The sequence below is a fragment of the Penicillium verrucosum genome, assembly GCF_028828655.1.
Source record: "Penicillium verrucosum strain IBT 35672 chromosome Unknown utg000003l_segment0_segment0, whole genome shotgun sequence".
Classification (NCBI taxonomy): Eukaryota; Fungi; Ascomycota; class Eurotiomycetes; order Eurotiales; family Aspergillaceae; genus Penicillium; species Penicillium verrucosum.
In genome coordinates this window covers 1,531,168-1,549,829 of record NW_026643212.1, presented here as the reverse complement: position 1 = coordinate 1,549,829, position 18,662 = coordinate 1,531,168, and the positions used below count along the sequence as shown (strand labels likewise).

The window sequence follows — 18,662 nt, the reverse complement described above, 5'->3', positions numbered from 1 at the left end:
CTAGAGAAGAACTACCGTTTAAATTAAAGCTATATATATATAGATAGAATTATAGACGGTATCTATCTTAAAAGTATTAGGATGTCTTTAATAAGGATAAGCCTTCTAGGTATACTAGAAATAAAGAAGCTAAGCAGAAATAGGAGAAAGCCATAAAGGCTAACCCTACTTAAAAGGCCTAGGTTGATAAGAGACGTTAAGAAAACCTAGTATAATAGGGGAAGGCAGCGTAGTAAGTAAATGCTACCCTTAATAATAAAGATGACTTATTATATAGGTTCTTCTCTATATAGGCTACTAAGCCATAGGCCGGCGGGCTAAAGATAGGTAAGCCTTAGGAAACTAAGCTATAGGCCGGCGTGCCTTAGGCAAGTAAGCCCTAGGCAATTAAGCCGGCGGCTAGTAAGTAAGAAAGTAAGCCCTAGGCAAATAAGCCGGCGGCTAGTAAGCAAATTCTAACCTCTACTATTATATCTACCTAAATCCACGAAGCCGAACCAATTGGACGGAGATAGGTAGTTGACACCGGAGCGTAGATATATATATATAACAATCGGGAGTTGTTTAAAACTTTCGAAGATATATAGAGCAGCGTTAGGGTAGGGGATACGGAAATAAGCATCGATGGGGTAGGCACTATAGTAATCTATAGTGTTAGCGTAGTTGATAGCAGCAAAGCAGTCAAAATAAAGCTATATAACACTAAGTACTCGCCTAATTTCTATAGTAATCTGATATCTAATAGATTAATAATAAAGGCGGGGATGATAATAAACTTTAGGAAGAACTATATCGAAACAACTGCTAGAAAACCGGTATATAGAGTATATTAGGACTAGAAGTTGATATAGTTAAAATAACTAAAGACGTCGAAGGATATAGCTCTTACTACTATAAAGAAGTTAGTAAGTGAGCTAAAGTTAGAAGCTTCGATCTAAACTTAGTATAGGCGCCTAGGCTATATTAGTTAGTAACGTCTTACTAAGCTAGTAGAGATGACTAAGGGGATTACTATTAAAAGCAATCTTAGTAAGGAGTAGGTATATAAAGCTTGTTAATTAGCAGATACCCCGAAGCAAATCTCTCGCCGGAAAATAGGCTAAGTATATAGTATATTTAGATATATCTACTTCGATCTAGTATAGAATTAAACTGCTTATAATAGATATATCTAGATAACGTATTTTTACCTTAATAGTATTAAGTGCTACTTTGTCTTTATATATACTAAGAAAAGTGAATACTAAATAGTGGTTAGGAAGTTCCTAGTATTAGTTAAGAACTAGCTAAAAATCGAGATTAGGGTATTCTACTATAATAATAAGCGGAGTACGGGTCTCGAAGTTAAAATAATAATAGAAGCCGAGGGATATATAATTAAGCATTTGCTACCTAGCTTACCGGAGATAAATAGTCCTACTGAGAGATCTAGGGGGATAGTAATAAGAACTACTAGAGTTCTAATTAATAATATAGATCTCCCTAAGAACCTATAGCTAGAGGTAATATATATAGTAGTATATATCCTTAATAGGACTCCGATAAAGATTAGAGATTAATAGATTATACCTTAGAAAGAACTAATAAAGCATACCGTACTAGATAGCATCTATTACTAAGAGATTAACCTTTTAAATATAAGATTATATAGCTATCTAACGTACTCGAGAATCATTAAGAGAGTCTAATTAGATAAGATAGTACCTAAAGTAGAGATAGGATATCTCGTAGGGTATATCTCTAAGAACCTATATAAAGTATAGTTTCCCTATAAAGAACGTACTAGTATAGGAAGGGTAGACGTCGTTAGAGATACCGTTTTCGATGAATTAAGGAGATATTCGAAGTCGATATCGATACCTAAGGAAGAAGATACTACCAGCTACCCGTAAGCGACCACTAGGGGTGGATACGCATACGGGTGATATTTTGCTGAGCTTAGCAGAAGCAAAAGGATTTAGCTTTAAAGAAGGCTTAGGGAGATACCTATAGCTAGGTCTATATAGGGATATAGGCGATGAAGAGTAGTAGGGGAATTTAACCTCCTCCCCACCCCCCACCCCTAAGAGGGTGGGGGTAGGGGAGGAATTATAATACTTAACTAAGATATTAGTCCTAGAGAGAGAGTATTAGCTATATAGGCAGCTGCTAAGCTAGCTAGGAGCTAGATTAGTAGCTAGGAGCTAGGTTAGTAGCTAGCTTAGCAGCTAGTTTAGCAGCTAGTTTAGTATCTAGTTTAGTATCTAGTAGGTAGTTTACTATCTAGGCTACTATCTAGCTTAGCAGCTAGCTTAGCAGCTAGCTTAGCAGCTAGTTTAGCAGCTAGTTTAGTATCTAGTTTAGTAGCTAGGTTAGTAGCTAGGTTAGTAGCTAGGTTAGTAGCTAGGTTAGTAGCTAGGTTAGTAGCTAGTTTAGTAGCTAGCTTAGTATCTAGTTTAGTAGCTAGCTTAGTAGCTAGTTTAGTAGCTAGGTTAGTAGCTAGGTTAGTAGCTAGCTTAGTAGGTAGCTTAGTAGGTAGTTTATAGCTAGCTTAGTATCTAGTAGGTAGTTTACTATCTAGGCTACTATCTAGCTTAGCAGCTAGCTTAGCAGCTAGTTTAGTAGCTAGCTTAGCAGCTAGTTTAGCAGCTAGCTTAATAGGTAGTTTAGTAGCTAGCTTAGCAGCTAGCTTAGTATCTAGTAGGTAAGTTTACTATCTAGGCTACTATCTAGCTTAGCAGCTAGTTTAGTAGCTAGCTTAGTAGGTAGTTTATAGCTAGCTTAGTATCTAGTAGGTAGTTTACTATCTAGGCTACTATTTAGCTTAGTAGCTAGTTTAGCAGCTAGCTTAGTAGCTAGATTACCCGCTTGATTAATAGCTAGTTAGTAGGTAGATTAGTAGTTTAGTTAGAATACTATCTAGACTATTATATAGCTAAGGTAGTCTATAATCTAATCTAATCTAGATTCTAGATCGAGTATCTAATCTAAATAATTTACTAATCGATCTAATCTAATTTAGTATCTAATCTAATCTAGATTTTACTATCGAGTATCTAATCTAATCGATCTAGATCTAATCCGGTATAGATTAGATATATCCCGGGATCACGTGATATAGCTAGTTAGTGCCTTAGGCTACTGATTATATAGTGATCACGTGATCGCCGCCTAATCCGGCGTAGATTAAATATATCCCGGGATCACGTGATATAGCTAGTTAGTGCCTTAGGCTACTAATTATATAGTGATTACGTGATCGCCGCCTAATCCGGCGTGGATTAGATATATCCCGGGATCACGTGATATAGCTAGTTAGTGCCTTAGGCTACTGATTATATAGTGATCACGTAATTACCGCCTAATCCGGCGTAGATCGGTGTATATCACGTGATTATAGGGTACTCACGTGATCACCGCCTAATCCGGCGTAGATCGGTATATATCACGTGATTATAGGGTACTCACGTGATCACCGCCTAATCCGGCGTAGATTAAATATATCCCGGGATCACGTGATATAGCTAGTTAGTGCCTTAGGCTACTGATTATATAGTGATCACGTAATTACCGCCTAATCCGGCGTAGATCGGTGTATATCACGTGATTATAGGGTACTCACGTGATCACCGCCTAATCCGGCGTAGATCGGTATATATCACGTGATTATAGGGTACTCACGTGATCACCGCCTAATCCGGCGTAGATCGGTATATATCACGTGATTATAGGGTACTCACGTGATCACCGCCTAATCCGGCGTAGATCGGTATATATCACGTGATTATAGGGTACTCACGTGATCACCGCCTAATCCGGCGTGGATCGGTGTATATCACGTGATTATAGGGTGCTTACGTGATCGCCGCCTAATCCCAAGTGGATCGGTGTATTTCACGTGATCTATATATATATATCACGTGCTTTATTAGGCACCAAGGTGTCTATATCTTAAAGTCGAATCACGTGACTAACCCTACCCTGATCACATGAGGAGTCAATTTTCCAGCCAATCAGAGGCCAGGATCTCAGAATTCGCAAGGCGGGTTTTTTGGCATAGTATTCTTGACTATATTGCCTGTATTATTTGCTTCGCTTACGCTCAGCAAAATTAGTACTATAATAGATAGACTAGGTATATAGCTATAAGTACTTACTAATAATAAAGTATAGGCTAAGATTAGCATCTAGATAGAGATGCCTAGATCGATAGCTAGGATAGCACTATATAAGGAAACTAAGCATACTAAGCAAGCTAGAGATAATATAGTTAATATAGTTAATACAATTAATATAGCTAATAATCTAGTTGATAGAAATGATAGAAATGATAATAAAGAAGAGGTTAGGTAGAGAACCCTACTATAGATTAGAAAGAAAGTAGCTAGATTGCCTACCCCGTAGTCAATAATAAGACCAAAAGAACAAACAATAGGAGAGCAAATAAATCTATAGAGAGGACTATTAGAAAGCTTCCTAGATATACTATCCTCCCTACTACTATTAAAACCAGCCTTAGTATCCCCAAATCTATCGATTCTATCGAACCTAGGACCTAGAGAAGCACTATTATCGTCGCTAGATCCGATCTCCGTGATCCCGTCGATCGAAACTAGGGGGGTAGATAGGGATATAGAAGTAAGAGATAATAAAGTAAGTAATAACGAAGTAGAGATAGAGAGATAGCTATAAAGGGAAATAGTAGACTCACTAGCACTATTATTATCCTATCGAGAGTAGTCCTATCGAGAGTAGTTCTATCGAGCGTCCTCCTAGGTATCGTTATTATTATCCTAACGAGTACTAAGAGATATATTAGGTAATATAGATATATTAAATGTTATCACCGGCAGTAGATCTAGGAGACTAAGGACGGATCTAGATTATACTACCTACCTATCTCTTAATCTACTAAGCCTACTTTATACCTTCTCTATAGGTATAAGCAAAAGATTCGATAAGAAGCTTTACCGAGATAAACTTCCCCTACTACTAGAGAACTAGGTATAGATTAAGACGTACCGGTTTAGAGAAGGATTTATAGTAGCGGTAAGCTTCAAAATTTAGACACTTAAGAAGAAAGAGACCTATACTAAGGTACTAATTCCGAATTAGAAAGGAATCTAGGTACTACCGTTAAAATAGGTCTTTACCTATAAATTTAATATAGATAGATTTCTTAAGAAGTTTAAAGCGAGAATCTACGTTAGAGGTGATCTTTAATAGATATCGATAGAAGAGAAAAGGGTAGCTACCCTAGCTATTAAAATAGCGAGAGCAATCTTTACCTTAGTAGTAGCTTTTAATCTCGATATAATATAGAGAGACGTAGTTAATATATTCCTAAACTTAGTACTCTAAAGTAAGGTTTATACTAAGTGCTTATAAGGATTCGAAGTATAAGGTTAATACTAGCTACTCTATAAAGCTCTCTATAGCTTACGAATATCACTAAGATTGTAGTAGTAAGAAGTAATAAGGATACTAGTAAAACTAGGCCTTACCCCGGTGCCGGAAGATCCGTATATCTTTATTAAGAATAGTATTATCGTCTTCTTCTATATAGACGATATTATCGTTATAAACTATCTAGATCCTTATTATACTAAGTAGGTAGCTAAGCTAGATAACGATATTAAAAAGTAATAAGAATTACGAGAACTAAAAGCTAACTAGTTCTTAAATATCCGTATTATTAGAGATAGAGATTAGATAAAACTCTAGCTATACTAAGATAGTTATATTAAAAGTATAGTAGCTAAGTATAGCTTAATCACTACTAGGAAAGTAGGATCTCCCCTAGCTACTAAACCCCTTCTTCTATATAATAGAGTAGTATTACTAAGCTAGATTTATAGTTTCTAGGCTAAGGTTAGATCTACTTAGTATACTACTACTATCTCCTAGCTAGATATAGCAAAAGCTATAACTAAACTAGCTAAATTTCTAACGAACCCCGGTCCGAAGTATATCGATACTATCGACCGAGTGATTCAATATCTCTATAAAACTAGATTCTAGGCTATTAAATATAGTATTAGAGAATAATCAAATTAAAAAGAGTCTTCTCTACCAAACAAAAACCTCGGTTTAGAAGAATCAAAAGGTCTCTAGTTCGCTATAAAGTCAGTTAAATTTATAAGCGATATATCGTTCGGAGATAATAAAGATAGGAAGAGTTCGGAAGGTTATATCTATAAGTTGTACGGCGGTCTAATCGATTAGAAAGCATCGAAGTAGAAGACGGTAACAACGTCGATAACTAAGGCGGAGCTACTTACTCTAGCAGAAGCCGGAAAAACCGTCTAATAGTGGCGCCGAGTCCTTAAAGTACTAGGCTTCTAACCAGATTATCCCTTATCTATTATATACGACAATCAGTAGACAGTCGATCTACTAACGAAGGAAGGATCGACGATATATACGAAGCTACGGCATATGGATATCAATCGATCCTAGATGAAGTAAGAAGTTAGTGTAGGTAGAGTCAAAGTGGACTAGGTTCTAACTACAGCTATGCCTGCAGATGGACTTATAAAGGCGCTTCCAAGACAGAAGCAGCATCTCTTCCGAGAGATGATTGGGATGAGAGAAATCAGGCATCTGATTCATCTAGAAGAAGTAGAAAAGAAGTGAAGAAATGAAGGATTTGGCAGCTCTGAAAGCCAGGAAAATGCAGGCTTTAAGAGCTGGGGGGTGTGTCAAATTGTAAGGTTGCATATATGGATTTACATGGTATTAAACCATGGAAGATTATGTAATCTAGCTTAGTCATTAACCGCACCGAAACAGCAGTTTCTATTATGTAGAAAATGCAGAGTTCTCCAGATCAGCCCTGAGGTCCATACATTTCAATACGTCAGATTTCTGTCAATCCGAGCCGATCTTTCCCGGGCCGTTGCCGGGTCCCTTCGGCTTCTTCCAAAGTTGTCCAAGGCCGGATCGAACCACTAGTATGGACTGCAGGAACCCACCAAAAGTTGACTACACTCAATTTAGCATCCCTTTCGCCTATTTATACTGACTTCGGGACCCCCAGGGCTTCATGGCTCGTACCGTTAATGAGTCATGATAGATTACGGCAGTCGATGATAAAATGGACCATACTTTCCCAGAGCTGACAAGGAGTTTTTACAACTCATGTCAGCTCTGAAAATGTCCTCCCAATGGCGGCTTCCGCGTCTTTCCTTCTTCCAATCACTCCGCCAGTCTCAATTTACTTTGCCTGTGCGCCCGGAGTTTCTGGTTTCATCTTCCTTCCACTTTGTTAATCCTCGCCATCATGTAACAGCCACGGATAATGTCACTCAGGCGTTTCCAGAGTCTGTGGTTGCGGGGTTAAGCGATGAGGAAGCATTGGCGTTATTCACCCGAGGGTTCTTTGGCGGGTTCATCTTTGGGTTCGAGAGGTCTATCCTACGACTGGGGGGGCTGGAATTTGCTGCCAGCGCGGTATACGGGTGAGCAACTTTCTGGGAGAAAATTCCTACGTCCTGGAGAACCTTCATAAATCTGGGGACAAGAGTGTTGTGGAATGGTACTCAGAGGTTTCCTCTGCTGACTGAAATCGTCGTTATAGGTTTCCAAGGAGATCCACAGGCATGCCAGATCTGGAATACTTCCGAGCTTCCTCGAAGTCACCTTCTCCCCGTCGGCAGCTCCCTTTTCGGGTCATTCAAAGTGATGGACAAGCAAATAGGACCGGAATCATCGGGCCAGCGGGCCAGCTACGTGGATTATGGGTTTGGCTCGGACGAGTTCACTTTTGCAGGCTGCCACCGTTTCCAAATAACTCGATCGCCACGCATAGGCGCTGAGCCCCTAGTGCAATTCGAGCTACAGCACTTCCGTTGTAATCCTCAAAAAAACGAACCATCAGTGGCGGAATACCTCGCGTGGTTTCATTATGCCTATGCGAAGTCGCTGTTTGCGAATGCAGTCCAGTGCATTCTACTGCGGTAGCCCCCATCGCTCTAGAGTTGACAGATACGAGTCGTCCTAGAGTACTGTATATACTATCACCCCTCTGATACAAATAATAATATTTAGTGTACTTTTACCTTCTAGTTATAGCGAGAAGAGTTCATGAGAAATGATACCCCCTGTAGTTTACCCTGACTCTTAGAAGATACGGCCCCCTCAAGATGGTCAAGTAACGTCCTTTATATAATCCTGTGCCCAGTAAATTAGATTATTCAAGTCCTATGTCCTTGGTGAGACTTGCTGCTGGTCGATTTACCGACCCGGAGTCCGGGTCGCCAGATCTATTTAGCCTCCTCTGTCAAAGTGCAGGGTTGCATACATGGATTTACATGGTATTATACCATGGAGATCATGTGACTTCGGGTACTGGATATACCACACTAAAAGTGCATATTACCATTAGTCATCATTACCGCACAGATTGTTGAAATAGCGGGTTTTGTCATTTTAGAAAGTTAGAGTTCTCAATATCAGCCGTGGTGCCCATACAATTCAATACAGACAGATTTCTGTCATTAAGAAATAACCCACACCTTCAGGCTACCCTCTGCGTGGGATAGAACGTCTTAACGGCACTACTCGATCATCCCCATTCCAAAGTCCACTACTTCCAGGCCGTAGATAGTATACGCGCACACCTGCTTGACAAACAATCCGGCGTACATGACCGGATTCTGAATCTCGCTGTTCCACACCGCAACCGACTCCCCCATTGCTTTCCGAATTCCAGCGCGGCCTCAAGGAACTCGTTGATGACCAGGAGATTGTTCTTCTTTCCTTCTTGGTTATCTTGAATGCCGTTGGAAATAGATAAACACAGCTTTGGCACCGAGGTAACGGCGCCCACGGTGGCCTTCCAGCGTTTGACGACTGGGCGCGGTGCTTTTTTTGATTTGGCCACAACCTTGATGATTACGTCGGATCCCATGTCGACGGCTTTCATGGCCAATCCCTTAGTTGTGTTAGTGGAAGGGTATTTAGATTGTTGGAGGGCAGATTGTTGGAGGACATACTGAGTACTTGTTGAATGTGGCAAGGTCAAAATCGCTAGGGCACTCTGCCCTGGGGCCATCCGGGACAATAGGCCACTCTACAAATCCACCCACGACCTCAAATGTCAATGAAACAGAGTCGAATATATCCATGAAGTTGTTAATGAACCCACTCGGGATTCCACTGAGCCCCAGCCCTTCGAAGGTCCCATCGGCCAGGAGCCCGAGGGTACTAAACTCCTCCGACACTAGTCCCAACCCTGACTTGGAACAGAGGGTAAAGTTGTTGATGTCTTTCGAGAGGTTGGGGTTTCCCTTGCTAGTGACGTGCTGAGCAAACGTATCCTTGTTCACTCGGCTGCTCAGTTTCGGGGGCGCGGACTTGTTGATTGCTTTGTACAGCACTGTTGTGGGGATGGCAACCAGAAGGCCACAGAAGTTGAGTAGGGTTAATGGTCGGCCCTTTGCGATCAAATTTTCCCAGACCCAGCTGATGATTGGAATCTCGATCTTGGCATTTCCCAGGTCCTTAGCAATGCTGATCCCTGCCGACACAGCGCGGAAGATGATATCTGCTAATCCTTTGAGCGCATTGACAAGCTCATCGATGAGAATGGTGCCCAGTTTGCTGATCAATGTCCGGATGTTGAGTTTGCCAGACTGGAAAATTGCGATAAATTCGTCGGCAAGTTTGACCACCGTATTGGTCATGGCGCCGAGTTGTTCAATGGCCGTATCCCACAGCTCCAGCAGCTCATCATCGACCCCAAATGCATATTTGGAGACATTATCAACCAAAACTACATTGCTTGTGCCTCCTCCGTAGGTGAAGTTGTAGGCTGACCAGTTGTACGCGACGCTGTCCTTCACCTCATCACGATCAGTCTGCTTGCTCCCCGATAGCACTTTTCCCAACGCCATATTCTCCAAGCCTCTCTCGTACTCATATTCCTGGAGCATGGGCAGCTGTTGCTTGAGTGTGCGGCCCATAGTCTCCAACCAGTCGTGAACGGTGCCCTCAGCAGAGTCCAGCATTGTCTTGCCGTGGTCCAGGGTTGCGTTGAATCCAGCCACAATACTATCTGTGGTGTCCAGGATATCACCCCAACCAAAGAGAAATCCAAGGGCCTCAATGATGTCCTTAATAAGGGCACCGATCTTCTTGAAAACCCACACGATGCCCTTGATGATTGAGGTGATGGTCGTTAGAGCAATCTCGAAAATTCCCTCACCAATCTTCACAATGAATTTCCAGACATCGCCTTAATAAGTCATTAGCAAGAGAACCAGACCGAAGGAAGATACTCACCGACAAGCGTGAGACCCCAGTCAATCGCATCCTGCGCTTTCTCTGAGACCCAATTCCAGGCTCCCACCAACCAGTCCCCTGCATCATCCAAAAGCCCACAGGGTGCAATCACCCCACTGGCAGGCTGACCGTTCAACTCCAGGATAGCCATCTCGTATACCCTCCGCTTTGAATATTTGTCGAGGTGAATCTCACCTGCCCGGTCAGACAGCTGTTGGAACGCCTTCGCAGCCCGACAGACATCTCCATCCGCCACGTCTGGCCCAACTAGTGGGGTTCCATCCTGCCTGCAAAGCCCTCGGAGATCGGCCTCGGTTTTGATGTTTTTGAGTCGTCCGATCACCTTTTCCGAAGGATCTAGCATGGGGTCCGCTATAACTCTCTCACTGTTCCGTGGTGGCTTTTCGCCGGGCACCTCTGCCGGGCGATAGCGCTGAGCAGCGAATTGATGGCAGGTGGCGTCCTCGGTTTGCAGAAGGATGTTAAGCACTCCCTTGGCATCAGTCTGATACCAACCGCCAGTGGGTGAGATGGTCATAGCCTTTCCATTAATAAAGCACCGGACAAGACCCGAGCAGGTGACATACAGCGAAGAACCAAGGATCATGTCGCGCTCATCGCCGTCATTGAGTTCTTCAGAGCCCTTCTTTTGGATTACTCGGAATCGGAGCATATAGCTCTGCACTTCCCTGACATCCTTCTCCGAAGACACAAAGAAAGGATATTTTTGCCAGACCTTAGAAGCCGAGTCTTGTTGGAGGAGACAGATGTTTGCATCCTGGTCCACGGAAAGAAGACTGCTGACTAGAAGATCCCTCTTCTCATCTCTCGCCTGAGAACAGAGAAGACCAGACACACGGCCGCCCTGTCCTTCGGGGATCAGCGGAATACTTAGCCCTTCTGTCAGGTCTGCGGTTGTGGTGGTATAGTAGTATACTGCATTTTGTACTGTTGTATACCATAGGCGAAGATGCCCTCGTGTCTGGGAGCAGTGGATATCCTTCAGCCCAGGGACCTTCTCTAGAGTATCAATTACCTTCCCAGTGCCTTTGGGCGAGAGGTAATCTTTAGGATGGAAACAACTGATAGCCGTGCCTGCAACTAACATATTTGTCGTTCGCGTTTGGGGATCAAGGAAGCTACTCAGTCCCACCGCCCCTGTGAGTACACGTTAACAAATTTCCGACAACTATGTATTTGGCCAAGAGGATAACTCACCCTTTGGACACACAGGCTCAACGGAGAATTTTTCTTCATTTTCTTCCGGGCTGGGAAACGTTTGAAAAAGCAGGTGGCTGTTGCCACTGTGGCCTTTATACAGAATCAACGCCCCATCTCCCATATTGCATGTTCCGAGCTCTACCGCCAGAATCTCCTTGGGGTTTGCATGGGTATTCCAGCACCCGTTACGCTCAGCTTTCTTTCCATTGAACTTGACAAAGTTGAGATCTTCCGTTTTGGTAAGTCGGTCTGGTCGATTGAAGGCAATCATCACGAGAGGAAGGGACCTGGATATGGCGGTGGATTTGTTGCCCTTGCAAGGTCAGCAAAGCAAATACCGAAGCGTGGGTTTCGACCTACCATATATATGTGCTTGACGATGGGGAAGTCCACTGAATTAATGATCTTGTCCAAAGGTATAGGGTGAAGAAGGCCTTCCGGCTTAATGGCATGCAGCAGGTAGAAGTGACAGCTGTCTGTGGGCTGATTGACTGCCATACAGATATCCAACGTGCCATCAGGGGCCTGCTGCACCGCAAAGGCCAGGACCTTCCTCCCCTCTCCGACTACGCCCGAGCTTTTACCGAAGTTAAAACGGGTGACTTTGCCGTTGTTGCTGATGATGAGATATAGAATGTTGTCCTCACTGAGACTCATCACAGCGGGCTGGTTCGTGTGATCGGTAAAGACCCCGAAGACCTCACCAGCCGGGACTGGGTTGATTGTGGAATAGTTGGTCATCAACTCCCCATCCTTGGTAACTGTGATCATCTTGCTATGTGATGGGGAATTGCTCGATTGAAGATATTTTTCTCAGAAGGAGTTGTGAAATATGCTGATAGTGGGTTGTAAGTCCTTCAATAACCCTGAATTTCAATAGAAGATATAGGCCTCGGAGGAGGTCTGATTGGCGAGGGGTAGCGTGATGTTTCAAGGACACTATACCTGTTAGTAAAACCCTTGTTGGGTGGGGCAGTCGAAGATGGAGTACATCACCAATGCCTGATCAATTGAGGTTGGGTCTGATTTTACCTAACCTTCTGGACAGTGTGCAGGCTGCACGTACTAACAATACATGGTTACACAGGATATTTCTATTTGACCATGTAGGCGCCGGGGTGGATATCAAATTCTCAAGGCCTCATCATCATCATCATCATCATCATCATCATGCATAAATGGCCACTCGCTACGCTGTTCAGGTTGCATCGACAAGATCATACTATTCCGTCCAAATTCGCCCACATGCATACACATATTCTGTCTCAAGAGATGAGCTCTCGTGTGCCCGGGTGCTGTGAGGGATGAAGGATATAGTCCACAGTAACCACGCATTCACAGGCACTCTGCATATTATGGCGGTGGAAGTTCTGAGGAATTAAACATTCTTGCTTCTGCCACGCAAGGATTCCCTGTTTTCCAGACCAGAAATTGATAGACGATAAGTAAAAATAGGAAACTTAAAAGTATTCCATCATGCACTGTGAGCTAATAGTTCGTAACACCATGGCCTTAATAGAAGTATATGCTATTGCGTACTTTGCAGCTTTATCAATTTTTCACCCCCCCCCCTAATGCTTCCGCTCGTAAAATTCCGTCGTCATACTCTGGGCCATTCTGCGGTGGTGGATGAGATATCACTATACTACTACGTGTACTGCATTTTCCTGCGTCTCGTCCATTGCTATATATGGATCTTACAAGAGCATTGTTTCCTCTCATCCTATCGTGTGATCCCACCTTGTTCATACCCAGCTACGCCACCCCAGCTTCCGCCGATCCAAATCCTGTGGATTCCGGCGATTCTGATTTTAGCTGAGGAGCAAGGCGGTCAAGATCTATAGATTGCCGATCCTTATCCGATTGCTTAACGGAAGGAACGGAACGTACCGCCCCGCCTGCCTCCGCATAAATACCCCACATTATGCCAACAATTGGACGGAGGGAGAGGGGCGGCTAATGCAAGGCTGTGCTGGATGCTGATCTCAGCTTGGCCGCTCTACCTGATTGGGATTATGTAGCTAATGGTAACGAAAAGTAGCTGCTTCTATGGACCCGAAGCATGTCCCATGATTCTCATGACGAAGACTGACCCAGCCAGCTGCGCTAGATTAGGCCCAATAATTATGTGTTATAATTTAGCACTCACTACATGCTACCATTCAGCTCACTGCCAGTCCTTTGGTTTCACACCCCACCCATGATCAAGCTCGGGGAACGATGGTGCAGCATCTGGCTCAGCTGCATACGGATTTCTCTACCCGATGGATTTCAAATCGCGCAATTGATCATTTAACCAACTTTATTGTTCATACCGAGACCTAGGGCTATGAAAGACATTGCTTCATGTTCTCGAAGCCAGCAGCCACTCTATAGTCTCTTGTCCCCATAGGCTCCTGGGGCAGCAACCCCCCAACTCAATAACCCTTTTAATCCTTTTCCACGCCCCACGCCGCCTGTATGTGCAGGGCTTTCGAGCACGGTGCTTCCCTTGTTTCTCGGCACTTCTTACGTGTTCAGCTGATGACGCATACGCGCAAGCCTAGTGATGTATCTACTAGTCATGTTATGCAGGAGGTCTACACCGATGTTCATCCTATGACACATGCATCAATCACATATCTCATGTTGAGATAACAATATGATTGAAGATGTCATACAGGCGGTGTACAAGAGAGAGGATGGGGAAATAGATATGTATATATATTTAAAGCTTTCTGTTTCCTCTCCCACCACATACTAAAAAGTAAGCCCTTCAACACATCGCAAGCAATCTTTCCATCATGGCGACAACAGAAAATAGCTATGCATCCACGGTTAATCCTGCTCCCTATAGTCAAGCTGTTTTCCTGTCGCAGAAAATGATCAATGATTCGTTCAGTCATATGTGGCAGCTTGCCCAGAATGAACCCGATGAGAAGAACCCTTTGAGATATTTCAAGTACGAGAGCAGGAATGGGTCCCTGGAATTCGATGTTGGTAAGCCCACCGTCAGCCTACAGGTCACTACCAATGACCCAATGTTGTTCTTCAAACTTCGCATGACGAGGGGTAAGGTTTCCCTTTTCCTGTCTCCCAACCCTAAGGATGATACCAAACTCGAGTTGGAGATCGACAACTGGGTTTTTGCTTTCTCGGTTAAGATTGGTAAGGCCATCTGGATAACATTACCCAATCATTATCACTCACCAAGTATATAGAAAGAAAGCAGATCACTAAAGACTCGCAAGAGTTCCGGGAGTACAAGGAGCGTGCTGGACTTCCCAATTCCAATTTCAGTCTCGCAATGTTGTTCATCGATGCATCATGTAAGTGTTCCCTACGATGGATTCTACCAGACCCTGAATAACATTTGATACAACAGCGACAACTAAATGGAACCCTGGTCTCAGTTGTTTCGGGAAGACTGATTTTTTGAAAAATCTGACCGACCAGGCCCGTTCCACCTTTACAAATGGTATCAATGAATGGTTGACGTACATGAATGTGAAGAGGACCAACATTATAGGTTACTCAGCAAGACGACAGGAAGAAGATAAGGAGTGTAAGGTCCATACTGTGATTACCTAACCACCGGTCCTCACCAATGTGCCGACAGTGAACGAATACGCACCCACATTCCCACCCACCAGCATCGACTATTCCTCCTATCCGTGGAAAGGGCTGGATGGCTCACAGAAAAAAAGCGATAACCTGGACACCAACGCCATCTCATATTTGATGATGTCCAACTTTCAAGATCCCCCGGTAAGCGGGAGCATTGAGTATAGCGGAGCCTGGGTTGATGGAGATCGGGATGGCACCTTTGTCATGAGCCGCGGCTTGTTCTGGCCCTGGATGCAAAGTCTCATGCGAGAAATTGTCATCGGCATGGTTCCTTACCCCAACGAACCAGTTTGCTATTATAGTCCTTCAGACCCAGATCTTCCTTTCAATACTGAGATGAATTTCCAAGTTGGAGATCCTCTTGCTCAAACCAACCAGTATCAGTTTCCGGAGATGAAGCAGGGAGAAGTGTGGAAACTATCTGGAGAATATCGGACAAGCAGAAAGAATGCTGTCAATGAGATTGACATGAATGACAAGATGGTGGTAATGCAATGGTGTATGTTCCCCCTAAACCCTGCGATAAGTGGCAAAAGGCTAACGGAAGGTGCCTGTAGGCAGCGATGTCTCTGCTTCCCTCAAATTCCATCCCGGTAAAGAACTGGTCGATCTATATGGTAGCAGCACTTTCTGCTTCCGGGCAGAGCATCGGTCGAAAGTATTTACATAGTACGCATGGAACCCGTTAAGAGCTTGCCGATCATAAGGAACATGAACTAACAGTGCCGAATGAATCCACAGTACGGCAATGACGTTTGCTATATCTTGGCATATCAAGTTTACTATGGCAGCGGTTGAAGATGGTGGTTTGCAGTTTGCCATTCTCAGAGACACTGACACTCCACCTATTCAAGTCACCCCGGAGGAAGAAGGAAATATGCGTTGGAGTCAGGATCCAAAGGAAGTCGCAAAGGAATGGACGGACGAGCTGAGCAAAAGCTTGAGATTTGCCCTTGAAAGGGTTGAAGACAGACTTGTAAATGGCCTCGCTGATCATCACCGACTTTTCCTGCCTGGAAAGGGAAGCTATCTGATGAAGGATCCTATTTTTAGCGGAAATGGAGATCTGCTAGCCAATTTGACGTTCAATGGGTAGGGTATATTCTTCCAAGTGTCAACTGTTTACTGACCATGTGCAGTGCCGATCCACCGAAACCAGAGCCATCGAAGCGTCATCTGTACACGATCTAATTACAGATATTTCTGACAGGTCTGTCTATTCACCTGCCACAGTACCAACACGCCATGAAGGCTATGTTGCCACAGGGTCTAGTGGTCTCAAGGCCTGGGTATCGTTTTCTGGCTTGCGGTTTCTTTCTAAGCTAAAGATAATCTGTAAAGGCTCATCCTAGCGCCTTCATCAGCAAATACCATCAATATGGCCAACAATACCATGTAGCAATCAAGACAAACAAGCTGCTTAGCGAGGCCACACACACGCATAAAGAACTACTTCGTGTAAATAAACTTGCCTCCTCTTCTGTCCCCAAATTGGGTATCCTAGTTGATGGCTATACTGGGTTAAATAGGAATATCATCTCACTAGTGTCTACTAATCCGAGCCCGTGGGACAATTCCATCTTTACCAATTATGTGAGCAAGTGGTAAGACGCCTTATCGATCACCTGGTGTTTAGAGATGATTACATCTTACCCTATTATATCGTATACAGTGCCGGCCTGTTTTCCGTTTATCATGTACCGTTCCCACACCTTCAAGTAAGAGGACGTAACTGTGAAATACATCGTAATATTATATTTTAATCAAGTTCATCATTCATACATAGTTCTAGAGCTATGACAGACCATGATCCAAGGACTCGAGGCCAGCAGCCATTCTACAGCATCCCACACAACCCCTATCTATGGTCTTCCTAATCCTTTTCCCTCGCGCCAATCCGCCTGTATGCGCAGGGGTTTAGAGCACGGTGCTCTCCTTGTGTTTCGGGCCAAGATGACCGTGGCCTAGGCTCACCTTTAGCTTACGCTATCCTCACTGCTACCCCTCTCCTGTTCTAACTTCTTCCTCTGATGCTTCTGGACACCATTCATAGTCTCTTTGGGTCCTTTCCGCCCCTCGCTGTAATTAGGGTTCCGAAAGGAATAAAGGAATGCGAATATGAATAAGTTAATTTTTTATTCGCGCGAATAAACGCGTTATTCATATTCGCATTCATATTATTCATATTGTGAGATTTCTCCGCATTAATACTTTGTCCGGTATAGCGGTTATCGTATTACCGAAATGCGCTGAGTGATCGATTTCACAATGCCACACTTCAACAGCAACGCTGGACTATGAATTTCCGCTGCGACTATATGCCGGAAGGTACAACCTGCTTATGTAGGGTTGACCAGCTTGATGTACCGTAGTGGATCTTTTTGAGACATGATACTAATTCACATGGGTCTGACTATAGAAACTCGACAGTGTCGACACCGGTCACGGAGATCCGTGAAGATTATATATATCTGTCAAGCCAATTGCGAATCATCTTTCGCAATTAATTGAATAGATCTTCTCAGTTCCCTGATTCCACTCCAAACCATTTCAAACTTGGTGCACAAAGTAGCCCTAGGAAATGGCACGTAAAAACGCGTTTGCCTCACGACCTAGAGCCTCCAATGATACTGGCTTCATTTTTTTACGTTCAGGATCGTGAATATCGCGTTGCGGAAAACAGAAAAGAGATCTATCAAATTTTCACGTCAAGAAGGGCATATAAAGCGCGCACATCACTGGGCCTGTCAACCACCATTCTATCCTCAAGTCTCCTATCAATTTCTAATCCCAGCCTAGGTAGCTCGATGTATATTATGCATTACACGATCCCAGCCCCAGTCATATAGCAACGTCTATAGTCGTTGCAGCGCCTATATAGGTCAACAAACGCGAACGCAGGCCAATCATGATACTGAAGACCACCCTGCACCATTAGTAGGGGATGGTGCAACACAGAATTATGCTACCATCTAAGACAATGAAATGGCTGCCAATCACTTCACACCTAGGAGCGAATCTGAGCAATAGCACTGGGAACTGGGAATTAGCTGAACACTTGGATGAGAAACACCTTCAGATCCGCGAAGCTGTACAGGCAGAGACGCCCTGCTACCCACGTGAAGTAGGCCTCAAAGTTCCTAGGGTTAGGTGGCAGGTCGCTTGTGGTGGCGGGTCGCTTATGAAATACATTATTATCTCTATCAGCACTTCTCCTCAATGTTACCCCCCTCCCCATACTCTGTCCAGCCCCCAAAATTTGTAAGCGCATTGTACTTTATTAGAATAGAAATATGTAAACCCCTAGACCGATCGGGGCCCAGGAGTTCAGATATTTTTGAAGCCCATATACCTGCGCCTGCCCCACCCTCTGGAAGCCGGTCAGGACTTCCCAAAACCGTAAACCTGGCAGGTACATGGTCGAGAATAGAGTTAGTACATTCAGAGTAGCGGTGTGGTCACTAGTCTGTATACATTGCATTGCATCCCACTCTCCATTGTACTACTCTGAGTTGCAGTGCCGATCTTTATCTCCCGGCACGGTCCGTACCCTTCCCGGTGCCACCTTGTTG

At 43.8% G+C, this 18,662-nt stretch overlaps 3 protein-coding genes across 3 annotated transcripts; 2 read left to right on the top strand and 1 right to left on the bottom strand.

Moving 5' to 3' along the window:
- Positions 1 to 7,134: 7,134 nt before the first annotated feature.
- Positions 7,135 to 7,941, top strand: N7516_008285 (uncharacterized protein; the record flags this gene model as incomplete). Its single annotated transcript, XM_057221004.1, has 2 exons — positions 7,135 to 7,439; positions 7,503 to 7,941. 2 exons carry the CDS (start codon positions 7,135 to 7,137, stop codon positions 7,939 to 7,941), a joined length of 744 nt encoding a protein of 247 aa, XP_057071276.1.
- A 596-nt stretch (positions 7,942 to 8,537) lies between these two features.
- On the bottom strand, positions 8,538 to 12,255 carry N7516_008284 (uncharacterized protein; the record flags this gene model as incomplete). Its single annotated transcript, XM_057221003.1, has 6 exons — positions 8,538 to 8,566; positions 8,626 to 8,914; positions 8,976 to 10,216; positions 10,264 to 11,421; positions 11,482 to 11,797; positions 11,845 to 12,255. The coding sequence occupies 6 exons, from the start codon at positions 12,253 to 12,255 to the stop codon at positions 8,538 to 8,540; spliced, it is 3,444 nt and encodes a 1,147-aa protein (XP_057071275.1).
- A 2,012-nt stretch (positions 12,256 to 14,267) lies between these two features.
- Positions 14,268 to 16,281, top strand: N7516_008283 (uncharacterized protein; the record flags this gene model as incomplete). Its single annotated transcript, XM_057221002.1, has 7 exons — positions 14,268 to 14,631; positions 14,685 to 14,792; positions 14,849 to 15,028; positions 15,083 to 15,589; positions 15,648 to 15,759; positions 15,832 to 16,182; positions 16,230 to 16,281. The coding sequence occupies 7 exons, from the start codon at positions 14,268 to 14,270 to the stop codon at positions 16,279 to 16,281; spliced, it is 1,674 nt and encodes a 557-aa protein (XP_057071274.1).
- Positions 16,282 to 18,662: the final 2,381 nt, after the last annotated feature.